Source organism: Podarcis filfolensis (assembly GCF_964270895.1).
Source record: "Podarcis filfolensis genome assembly, chromosome: 12".
Taxonomy (NCBI): Eukaryota; Metazoa; Chordata; class Lepidosauria; order Squamata; family Lacertidae; genus Podarcis; species Podarcis filfolensis.
Window position 1 is genome coordinate 1,072,203 of NC_139614.1, and position 12,701 is coordinate 1,084,903.

Below are 12,701 nucleotides of genomic sequence, written 5' to 3' on the forward strand. Positions count from 1 at the left end.
TTTTAAGGGGAAAGAACAGCACTGAAAAAGTAATGCCACAATCAAACAGGTGGGGGACTAAACAAATATTAACTTTCCAATGTAGAAAACACATTTTTAATTGTATTTGCATGTTTTATGGCCTGATCACAAAATTTTCTGTACGTGAATATAAGTGCTTTTGGTAGATCAGCCACAAACCTGCCCATAAAATGACCAATGCAGTGTTTGTTCAGGCATTGCAAGCAAATCCTGGTGGAATTTTTGTTCTGGAAATCCCACCTTGTGTTTGTGGTCTTGTACTAATAATGTTTTCTCTTTACCTTGGAGTAATAATAGAGTAAGCCACCAGCTTTTTCTCAGCTCTCTGAATGACTCGGTCACTATCTTTCTCATTAACACTCCCTATCATCCACTTTGGAGAAGCAGAGAATTCAAATTAGTACTGTGATTGTGATGTTTAGGCAATCACTGCCAATATCAATTTGAATCTGACCAGGAAGTGGTCTGACTATGATAGTGAGGTCATCACAACCCGCCTCATTCCAGAGCACCCCTCCCCCCATCCTGTGGCAAACACCAGATCAAAGGCACTGCCTGTGCTACATGTTGGAGCCATGATTTATGAAAACAGCTCTCTGGCAGCCATAGAGTCCTGAAATAGCCCGCTGAAGGCATCCTTGGTGTGGATGCTGCAGTCCCTCAGAGCAGGCTTGTAGCCACCCAGGCACATTATGGAGGGGCAGAACAAGGACCTGACTGGCCAGGAAACTGATATTAGATGAAACATTCAGCTGAGGCTCTCCAATGCCACACCACAGCTATAAGAGTTCTGATAGATCCTCTTAGTAAATAGGAAGCAAGTGCCTACGCCACCAGCATCAGAGCGCACCAGAAATATTCTTAAAATGCAAAGCTCAATAAAAACTATAATTTGCAGTAAGCTATCAAACAGGCAGTAATGTAAAACTAATATGATTGCTGGGCATCAGGGATGGTGACCAAAATGCTAAACCAACCAGCATACATAGATATACACGTACACAGCTATGCCACTCACTCCAGCAACATCCAATTCACCCTTTCTTCCCAGGAGTTCCCCTACCCCATTAAGCCCCTCACACTTACTTAGGAGATAACGAATCCCAATCACTGGTTGTGCTATAAGACTTTCACCCTAGTAGGCCACCCTCAATAGGATAGGCCTCTCGTGCCTCTGCTTCAGATATCCTGTCTGATTTTGAGCATAAGCCAAATCAGAGAAAGGCTTGCGTGGGTGGAGAGAACTTTAGACACTATTGGTCCAGTAGATACTGTGTTGATATGACTTCTTTTTTTTATAACGAGTAGAAAAGAGTGCAAAACTCAGCAATGTACCAGAAAGCAGTTTGATATGTATCTTTCCATTTCAGTATTTAATTCATTGTCCAACCAAGTAAAGTGCCAAGTATGATGTAAATAAATTAAATCTGGCTTCATAGTTTAGGAAATATCATATATAAGATGCAATGTACCCCAGGCAATCCATCCATAAAGTTCCATGTCTGTGTTGATAAACTTAGGTTTTTGTCTCAATTTCCCAGCTGTAGAGTTAACAATGATTTATGATAGCATTGACTTTCAAAGACAAAGACTCATATACAGTGGTACCTCTGGTTGCACACGGGATCTGTTCCAGAGCTCTGGTCGGATCCCGAGGTGTGCGTATCCGGAGATGCTGCTTCTGCACATGCGTGCAGTTTAACGCTTCTACACACACACAGCGAAACCCGGAAAAATACTCCCAGGTTTGCCGCGCATGTATCCCAAAGGATATGTAACCAGAGGTGAACATAAGTAGAGGTACCACTGTACTGAGCAACTATCCAAAGTGAAACATACACTTAAATGTGTTTAAGCCCACTGAAATTGATGGACAAGCATACCTAACTGAATTGGATTGTGCTTGAAATGACTATGATTCAAATTGTAAGAATATTAAGACATGCACTGAAGTGAACATGAAATACTACACACACAGCATGCAGAATCATAGGACTTACTGCTTCCATTTTCAGTGATCATTCTATTCAAACATTTATTGTTATCTTAGTACATTTGTGTAGCCAAGGAGAGACTGTTTGCATAGAGAAAGTATTGTGTGATCTAGCCCTGTATTGAATAGAAAGTTGACAGAATTCTGCACCCCCCCAAAAGGTGTCCCTGTTCATTTGAAATATTCACTGATGGTTCTTAGGTAACAGTGTTTGTTTATTGAAGTTTTTTATTTACTAAGAAAAATACATATACAGTATTCAGATAGATTTCTTTAAAAATGGAACATATTGAAATCTCTTGTTATCTTGACTTTATTTAGGCTAGCAAAAATAAACTAGATGTGTAAATAGAAATACAAAGGGTCAAAAGCCTTCTCATGGTTGAACTTTGAAATCTTAGCCTTTAACTTAACTGTAGTATGATTAAATACTGTAGAATAGTTTGACTAGTGAAAATATCTGTTCAGCCCAACTTCAGAGCAAATTTAGATTTCTGATAACATTTTAATAAATTTTATCTTTACAGGATATTTTATTACCAACATGTAGAAAATGATAATTTTTCTCTGTGTTTAGCTTGTTGTTTTACTTGTACAAGACAGGCTCTCAGAGACACTTTCTGAGATTCAGCTGGACAGTTGCATTTTCCAGCTCAGTACAGCCTGCCAACCTCATGCTCCGTTTGTGTTTTTACAGATTGTGGGCTGCTCATTGCAGAAAGATACAGCTGAAAAAGGGTAAGCATCTTTACATTCTACTTTATGTCCAGAAATTCTCAGATGGTGTTTCTTTTAAATAACAATAATACTGAACAACCTGGGAAACCAGAGCATACAAATCCCTCTTCCAGGGAATCTTTGTAAACAAGCGTTCTCCCTTTCACACATGGCAGTTTCCTGTCTCTCAGGGCTTCCCAGTTGATTTCAGGGAAGCAAACTGTATCCCCCCCTAGTAAGGAATGTGTGCATAGGAACATGAGTCCTGGTGAGCAGGAAGATTTATATGTCTATTGCAGGTGGGGTGCTGAATTGCAAAGAAGAGGTAGGCTTTAAAGATAGTTTGAGAGAGATGAAAAAGTATAAGATGCTGTCTTGTTAATTGTGACTTCTCTATATGTACATGTGTTCTATCTCTTTTTTTTTAAATAATATTTATTACTTTTAAAGATTACAGAAAAGGAAAAGAAAAAGAAAAAAGAGAAAAGAGAAAAAACAAAGAAAGAAAAAAACCAATACAATATATAAACAATACAAAACACAACCTAAACATATTAAACTAAACTAAACAAAACCCTAACCCACCTTAACCCTAAACAAAACAAAACAATAACCATTTAAAAACATACATCACACCTTTTCCATACTCTATCTTTCATTCCCTTGTTTCCTCGACTTCCTCTCACCTCCCTTTTTGTATTCCACTTCTTTTAATTGTTTCAGCAAATCCTTTCCATCTTTCTCTATTTTCTGTCATATTATAAATATCTTGACATATTTTTTATCATTAGAACTAAAATACTTATATATGCTTAACTCCTTATAACATTTCTGCTAAGGCCATAAAATTTCTTTCCACCATTTTTCTATCATTCATTAATTTTACAGTATTTCTATATATAAACTTTAAATTCTCTAATCTTCTTCCACCATCTCTTCTCCCTGGTTTCGGATTCTGCCAGTCCTTTCCGTCAATTCCATATAGTCCATCAACCTGGAGATCTTATGTTCGAGGCTCTTAACTCTTTTGCAGGTCTTCTTCATATTCTTTAATGCCAAAGAGCAGATCTTGGGAAGACTCCAACCTAACAATGCTTTTATTCCTTCCAGGCAGGTCAGCCAAATTTCCATGGTTGAAGCTGAGGTCTATAAGATGTTTCATGACATGTTTCAAAATTCCTCCAAATCCAAAGGCCCCCAGAACTCCAATCTCCTCCAGACCCAAGTCCATGTCCCAAAAGTCAGTTAATCCCTGCATAGAGGGATCTTTCCAACTTTCATTCTTCCATCCAAGCCGGGATCCAATCCTCAAAATCTGGCTTTTTCTAGATTCAATCATAGAAGGCCTCAACTTATAATCCTCAATTTGCTTCTGTAAGACTAAGGATCCCGCTTGTATTACTTTAGGCTCAACAACCACAGCTTTCTCTTTCTCCTCCACAATTTGTCCTGCCAAAGTAGATTCTTGTACCAAGTCCTGAATTATTTCTGTGTTGGTGCTCACTTTTTGACTCCAATTACCGTATTTTTCGCCCCATAGGACTCACCGGCCCATAGGACGCACCAAGTTTTTTGGGGGGAAAATAAAGAAAAAAATTATTTCCCCCCCAGGCGCTTGTGCCTCCCAGCTGTGCCTCCCAGCTGTCCCCGGAGCTTGCGGGGCAGGCGGCGGGGAGAAGCGCTCTTCTCCCCGCTGCCCGCCTGCAGACCAGGTTCGGGGACAGCGGGAAGACGCGCTGCGCCTCCCAGCTGTCCCCGGAGCTTGCGGGGCAGGTGGCGGGGAGAAGCGCTCTTCTCCCCGCCGCCCGCCTGCAGAACAGGTCCGGGGACAGCGGGAAGACGTGCTGCGCCTCCCCACTGTCCCCGGAGCTTGCGGGGCTGGGGGCGGGGAGAAGCACGCGTCTCCCCGCCGTCAGCCTCCAAACCACATCGGGAGACAGAGGGATGGCGGCGTTCCGCCTCCCCGCTGTCCCCCGACCTTGTGGGGCTGGCGCTGCGGCTCTCCTGAAGCCTGGAGAGCGAGAGGGGTCGATGCACACCAACCCCTCTCGCTCTCCAGGCTTCAGTGAAAGCCTGCATTCGCCCCATAGGACGCACACACATTTCCCCTTCATTTTTGGAGGGGAAAAAGTGCGTCCTATAGGGCGAAAAATACGGTAGTCACTTTTTGATCAAAATTGTCAATTTTAAAAGACATGTCATCCGTCTTCTTATGAAGCTGTTCCAGCGAGTAGCTTATCTTGCATAATACCGTCACAATGGCTTCTCCTGTCAACATTTTGAGTGGTCCAAGGTCAATCTCTGGTTCTCACAATTACTTATCTTGCAGCTGGTGATTCCCCAGTTGCACTCCTGTGACAGTTTCAAAAACTCCCTCTAGAGGGAAACAGTCTCCACTTGTATCAATCCTTTCAGACACAATTCAAGCCATAAAAATAGTTTCAATTTCCAGTTACTTTTCCTCCTTTTTAAACGCAGAAGAGGACAATGGAAACAGTATCTTTCTCTTATTTAACTAGCTGTCAAAAATGTTTTGTTCTCAGTCAATGAACTCTCCCAAAACTTCATTCTTTCTGGCAGCCCTTTCCAGGTTCGGAGCAGTGGTAATTTGGTTTTTCACTCTCTCCTGCAGGCTCGCTAAGTCCAAAATTTCCCCCCTCTTCTCCTGCTTCCAAGGGGGGTTTTGTAGTTTTAACCGATGAAAATTTAATCCTTTGCCAAAAACTTTCAAAGACTTTAGCTTATAACGTCTTTGCTTCAATCTATTTACAAAAGGGGAAGGCGGACTTCCTGTTTAAGACCTTCCCCGTTTCAGTGCCAAATTAAGGTATTTAAAGATCCAAATTTCCGTTCTACTCACGGGTAGTTGTTTAAAATCCAGTTGTCCACAGGAAAAAGTCAGCGCTCTCCGGCAACAGCAATGCGGCTTCACTCCGTGAAAGAAGCAGTCAATTCGAAGCACTGCGCCACTCACCCCATGTCCCTCCGGATCCCCGAAACCGGGTTTCCCCGTGAGTAGGGGAGGCGCAAAAGGTGCCAGCCGAATCCCAGGTTCACAAGCTTCTCCTGCTTGTGATTTCAATGGGTCTCCGCCTTCGCCGTGGCGGTCAGACCCTGCTTTTCACAGAGCAAGTTCCTCCCGATCGGAGGAGCTCCGCCATTGCCGGAGGCGCCAACCCGGAAGTCTCCATGTGTTCTATCTCTGTAGGCTTTTGATTCTAAAAATAAAATTGTGGCTTTATCATCTTGATTTGCATTATCTGTTATACTGCAAATACGCTGTGAAATAGACATGTTTGCAGTATTATGTTAATTTACAAGCATGGAAATGCTTTCTCTGTAATACATTCATAACGGTGTAACCTTAATACGTTGTAAAGTAATGAGGCCAAGACAAGTAAACTCGGTTAAAGTCCTAGGTTCATTTTACAGTATGTTCATCTGTTCCAACTTGAAACTTTAAGTATTATAGCTACGGTTTTCAGAGGATCTTTTCTATCAAATGCCATTTTCTTAAATTTTTCTTAATGTTATTTTTTTTTATTCAGATGGGTCATCCAATCATGTTTACAACTACCAGCCATGTGATCACCCACGTCAGCCTTGTGACAGCTCGTGTCCCTGTGTAATTGCTCAAAATTTCTGTGAGAAGTTCTGTCAGTGCAGTTCAGAATGTAAGTCATTTTGGAAATGGGTATATTGTATGAGAGTCAATGCTTCAATGAGTTGGTGGAATTTAAAAGCTCTGGAAAGTTTCATGTCTTGTAGGGATGGAAGTGTTCAGACCAAACTAGATGCGAACCAAATACGTTAGGGGTTTGCAGATGGTGAAAAGTTTAAAGGGCTCTGTCCCAGGAAGTTCTGAGAGAGCCATTTTGCTATGACTATTTTCAAATTTGACTTTTGTCTACATCTTTTTTTTTGGCATGTTAAAGAAAGTTATTGTTGCTATATGAGAAATGAAGACAGCTCCAGCTACGTACAGGCAACTCCCCATTTGCATGTGTTCAAGGCACGCACAACCACTGACATGTGCACTCTTTTCGGATCCGGAAGGGGGCGGGCTGACACACACGGTGCCTCAGAACACAACCCCCACGCCAGTGGGGAGTTGCCTGTAGATGATTGCCTATTTGAAAATACTGTCTGCCACTTCAGAGATTTATCAGGTCTCATGTTGCATGAAATAAATTTACTAGTGTGAAAATAAATTTATTTTAATGTACTAAGCATATCAAATTGAAATGACATTTGTAACTTTTCAGATGAACAAAATTCAGGTACAGGGCAGGTCTGTTCCATGCAAAATACAATGTTGGCCAAGCTGCTCATTCTTCCTGCTTTGTTCTTCTTAAAGGCCAAAACAGGTTTCCCGGATGCCGCTGCAAAGCTCAGTGCAACACGAAGCAGTGTCCTTGCTACTTGGCTGTGCGTGAGTGTGATCCAGACCTTTGCTTGACATGCGGAGCAGCAGATCACTGGGACAGCAAAAATGTGTCTTGCAAGAACTGTAGCATTCAGCGAGGATCCAAAAAGGTGCTTCCACTTTTTATGCTAATCCCCAACAGCTCAGGAAAACGCCTCCCACTATAAAAGCAAGTGCTTTCTTGGCCAACAGTTTGGAATATGGTTTCTACTTAAACCAAATTGTATAGCACCACGTAGATTCCTTTAGAACTTTCACATTGGCCGTTTCTACTTTTTCACCCCAAGGATGATTAACGCTTGTAATTTGTTTCATGGGATGCTGGAAACGGTGGATTGGGTATTTCCTCTCACATGACCTACGGCAGGAGCAGAGACTTGTGGGAGGCAGGCACTTCCTCCTCAGTTTTTTCTCCTGCCTGACTCAGTAGTATGGTTCGCCTGGCTCTCCTGCTTCTTCAGATAAGTTTTTCAATTTGGATCTCATTTTATTGTTGCTTTATTTTATCTAATCTTCCTTAGTTTTAGCAACTTAACACCTGTCTTTGAGTCTTGCACGCATACACACACACGCACGCACAAAATATTTTTTAGAATATATATCTTCCAAAAAATATTTTGTCCCTCCCTGCCACCATGTTTTCCCTTTAGCAACCTTAGTTCTTCTCGTTTTTATTTTATTTAGTTTACTTTCTTGCAGAGCGTCCCTGTATACTGCTCTCCTACAGGGTCACTGAATATGCTTGGTTTTTTGCACACTGTGGCTCCGTTTTGCCGTGTGCCATTTTACAGATCAGATTTAAAGATAAGTTGGGGGGGGGCGGAATCCTACCTGAGGTTTTTTGCAATTGCATCTCACTTTCAGTGGCCGCTGGCTCCATATCACCACCTCATTTCTTTGGTGATTTCTACAGCCTTTAGCCATTATTTTCTGTATCATTTAAGGCTTCATATTGACTGCTCTCCTAGTCCCTGGTACAGCAGAAGGAGTAGGGGTTATTGTTCCTCAGCAGTATATTCCCCTCCCGGTTCGCAGTTGTGGTGATGGAGTAAGCAGGCACTGATAGATTGCTTCTGAACCTCCTAGTTAAGGAGTGATTCATTCATTCATTCATTATTATTCTTTACGCTTATTATTCTGTGACTTGCGGTCTATTTCCTCCTAGTCCACTTGTGACAGCATTGGAGAGATGTATATTTTTCCTTTTCCCATAGTCCACTTTTGTGGCATTGGAAGTGAACGCTACTCAGTCTGCCCTGTGTGGCTGCGTGCAGAACAACTTCATTTGTTTCCATTTATTGATTTATTATGGAGCCTATACAAGGAGCCCCTGAACCTCTTCCCAAAAAGGCTAAACAAAAGCTTAAACACGTCCTACCCTCTAAGGGAAATAGGTGCAATGAAGCTTCTACTACTTCTGTTGCCCCAAGAAAAAATATTTCGACTGCAGTTTTATTGCAAGCTAATGAGCCTGGCCCTCCACAGACTCCAGTTCATAGGAATCAGTCTGTGTGTGTTGCTGTTGATTCTGCTCTTCCACCCTATGTTATAGAAGATATATATGATTCTGAACCAGAAATGTTAGGATTCACGGATGACCAGGGTGCAAAAGGGTCTTTAACATCACTCTCAGACCAGGCCAACTTCTCAGCTCCCATCTTTCCATTCACTCCAATTGAACAGTTGAAACGGGCACCGATTGCTTCATTATCAGAGGATTTACAGTTTAACATACAACCTAAAAAATCTACCTCTGTGGTTAAAAAGGTGACCTCCTCTCAACGTGTGGCTAAATGGGGGGGGGGGCTCTGTGCCCAATCCATTTCCCTCTATGGGGGAGGATTTATCTGATGCTGAGGATGTAGCACTTTCTTCCCAAATATCTTTTCTAGAGTCAGAAATTGAGGCAGAGTGGATTGATAGTTCTGTCTTTCCACTAGATTGTTCCAGGAAGCTAATGCTCCTATTTTAAAACGCAAAATGCATAATGCATGCACTGGAAATGGCCCCCAAGCCTACCACAATTCCCAGTCCTGCCTCTGAGAGTCCAGTTACTTTGCTCATTGATAACCGCACGAAATCTAACTATATGCTAGTTCCTTCAGTGCTAAAAACAGTAGTCAAATCAGAGTTATGCAGTCCAAAAAGAATTTATCTCTAGCCTGTAAACTATATGATCTGGATCCTGACTTCATATCATATATTAAGACACCTACAGTAGACAGTCCTGTTTTACTTTTGTCTTCTTGGAATCTTGTTCCTAAAGAAAGAGACGCCCAATTGAAGGATGTAACTGATAGGAAGTTGGAGTTTGCACTTCGAAAAATCCAAGCTGCAGCTGCCCTGTCTATAAGGGCATCTTGCGCAGCATCTTCCTCTGCACACGCCGGCATTGTGTGGCTCAAGGACCTTTTGCACTCCCTTCCCCCAGGTGCCATTCATCAGCGCCAAGCCATTTCTAAACCTTTACAAGCACAAGCCTTTATGGCAGACGCAACTATGGACACACAATTTGCAACTAGAGCTATGGCCTCTCAAATAGTGGCACACTGCATGCTTTGGCTTAAGAACAGGCATGCTGATTCCGCGTCCAAAGTAAAGCTCTCTACTGTGTCCTTTGCTTAGGAGCAAAGGTCACTTCAGTTTCCTTAGCTAGAGGGATTAGGGTGTGCATTTTCTTAGCTTATGATACTATGAAATTGCCCCACCCATCTCATATTTTGCGCAGTCCTCTGGGTCAGCCTCGACTTCTGCTGCCTTTATGGCTGATGCCACTTCAATAGAGAGTTGTAGGGCAGCCACTTGGTCTCCTCCTTCCACTTTCACTAGGCATTGTGAGTTAAACTAAATGTCTTCAGCTCAGGCAGCTTTTGGCCGTACAGTGTATACCAAGTTTGGTAATCAGTGTGTCAGCCATGTGGACCCACCCAGTTATTGGGAAGTGCTGTGGTATGTCCCAATCCACTGTTTCCAGCATCCCATGAAATAAATAGAACACTTGGCTTACCTGAAGTGTAGATTTGTTAAATCGGGACGCTGGGGACAGTGGAACCATCCCTGTGATGGTCTGCAGTCACACTGGTTTTTTTTCCTATAAGAGGGGTACTCAGTTGCTGCTCTATTTATTGATTTATGAGCTGGGAAGGGAGGGAGGCTGCTATTCTTTCAGGTGCTTTGGTGAACATTGCTGCTTGGCAAATCCAAAAAACTGAGGAGGTGCCTGCCTCCCACAAGTCTTTGCTCCTGCCTGAGGTCATGTGAGAGGAAATACCCAATCCACTGTCCTCAGTGTCCCCATTTCACAAATCTACACTTCAGGTAAACCAATCTTTCCTTTTAACTGCTTAATGATGACAACAGCAAGTGGGGATTTGTACAGACACCACTACTTGTGATTGTAGGTTCATGCATGTGTGAACTGCTTCCGTGCAAAAACCACCTGCACTCTAATAAGGATTGGTCCATAATACCGCCAAATATGGGTTAACTACACCCCCCCCCAATCCTAGGCCACCTTTGAAGAATTTGTTCATGATAGCTTAAGTAGCTTAGTTTGCATGTAATGCTAAGCCCCAAACCATGATGTTGCACACAGAGGCAAGGATGCGGGTTCCTTATCCAGCGATCACAACAGCAGCACTCCTCTCCCAGACCTGCTGCTCCCTGGCTTCTTGGGGCTAAGCTATGGTTTAGTGTTGTTTGAACTTGGGCTCATGGTTTGTCTTGCTCTAGACGTACCATGAGAAGCCAGCAAGGTTTGTTCTTACAACTTGAGGTTTCTGGGGAAGACAAATCGCAAGCTTGGGTTCAGGTGTAATGCTAAGACAAGCCATAGTTTAGCCCCAGGTAGAATGGCCTGGGAGTGGGCTGCTGCTGCTGCAATCCTTGCTCCAGGAGCCCACAAATGTGTTTGTTCACACTAAGCTGTGGTTTGTCTTATTGTTATGTGTGAACTGGGCCATTCTTGTAGCAGGCAGGAAACTGGGGGGAGGGGAGCATTCAAGAACTGGCTTTGTACTTGCTGTTGAATTCCTGCTCCCATCGGGGTCAGGGGTCAGGGGTCAGGGCTGGTGGGAGCTGCAGCCCCACGTCAGGAGAGTCACAGATTCCCTGCTCTAGAGATTGCGACATTAATTTCAACAGAAATTAGCAGATTCAGAATTCTTGTGAACAGGTAGTTCTAAAGTAACATAACTATCAAGAAGATTGCTACCTAATCTTTCATTTGTCACTTGCAAAGCCTTTCCTATATCCCAATACTGAACTTCCCTCTTGCTTGCTTTCCCACTTGTGGCAGTGCTAGAGAGATCTCTACAGCAGAGATGCACAGCTCAAAAAACTTCTAAGTTCCGTTCATTATTTAATGTCTGAAAAGTGGCCACATGCTTTTTAAATAATAATTTTATGTATTTAAATAAAACCAGGATTAGAGGTTATGGCAATATGATTTACATATTATTAATCTCCAGATACTGATTTTGGTGGGAAAATAAAATACATGACAGTAGAGCTGTGAACACACACAGCAGCAGAGGTGAACTAGTTATATAAAATAAATGCTATACACTGCTAGAAGAATGGTCTACGGCCTGCCTTACATGGGAGCATGCTCTGCAGGGATTAGCTCTTGGGATCGTTCTGTACCACCTGAGACAGTCATTGTGTGCACACCCAGGTTCCATTCCTGGCGGCGTGGCTTGCAGAGAAGACTCATTCTGGCAAGGAAGCTTTGGGGAGGAGATGCTCCTCTGGAACATGCCAGCCCTTCTGTGAGTCTCAGCCAGAGCGTGACACTATTCACCCAAGTAGACTGCTGACAGGAACATTTGTCTGAGCAAAGCAAGTGTTACTTTACTCCAGCTGGTTTCCTTTTCTGTAACAGCTGCATAGGTATTTGGATAGAGTTACATCTTTTCTGCATGTTTAAGGGGCTTCCTTTTTCATTCTGCTAGCATTTGCTGCTAGCACCTTCTGATGTGGCAGGCTGGGGCATTTTCATTAAGGATCCAGTGCAGAAAAATGAATTCATCTCTGAATATTGTGGTGAGGTAAGAAACAAAATTTGAATAAAGTTAGCCTTTTCATCTACTACTTCATAATCCAGTCTTCAGGAAAGTCCTCTGTATTGCATGCCTCTTAGTTAATACAGTGGAGCTTCCGGATACGAACTTAATTTGTCGCGGGGGTCCGTACTTAACCCCAAAAAATCCTTATCAGGAGGCGCCACTTCTGCACATGCGTGCACAGCAAAACCCAGAAGTATACATTTTCTGGGTTTGCTGCATTCGTAACTCAAAACTATGTTACCAGAAGGTAACGTAACCCAAGGTACCACTGTAATTCTGCTGTATGTCAAGCTGCAGTTCCTCAGCCCTTTTTCAAATAAATCATGACTTTGAGAGACAGCAGGGACAGATGTGAAAAAGAGAGTAACTTGATTTTTATGCTGTTGGTGCAGATAGCCTAAAGCAGTAGCAGACTTGCAAATGCTGACGTAATGTGGTGGTGGAGGATGATAAATTACTATTTTTTAAAAAATCCCAC

The 12,701-nt window shown here is 42.7% G+C and overlaps 1 protein-coding gene across 9 annotated transcripts in view; it reads left to right on the forward strand.

Annotated features, from left to right (window-relative positions):
• The window catches only part of EZH2 (enhancer of zeste 2 polycomb repressive complex 2 subunit), a 61,077-nt gene that overhangs the window by 45,874 nt on the left and 2,502 nt on the right, over window positions 1-12,701 (forward strand). For 7 of the 9 annotated variants that reach the window (XM_083577946.1, XM_083577943.1, XM_083577948.1 and 4 more), the window contains 4 exons: window positions 2,712-2,752; window positions 6,280-6,405; window positions 7,089-7,267; window positions 12,110-12,205. In XM_083577946.1, coding sequence (XP_083434072.1) covers window positions 2,712-2,752; window positions 6,280-6,405; window positions 7,089-7,267; window positions 12,110-12,205 — 442 coding nt within the window. The remainder of the gene's footprint in view (window positions 1-2,711; window positions 2,753-6,279; window positions 6,406-7,088; window positions 7,268-12,109; window positions 12,206-12,701) is intronic. The other 2 variants (XM_083577949.1, XM_083577947.1) reach the window with 1 other exon arrangement.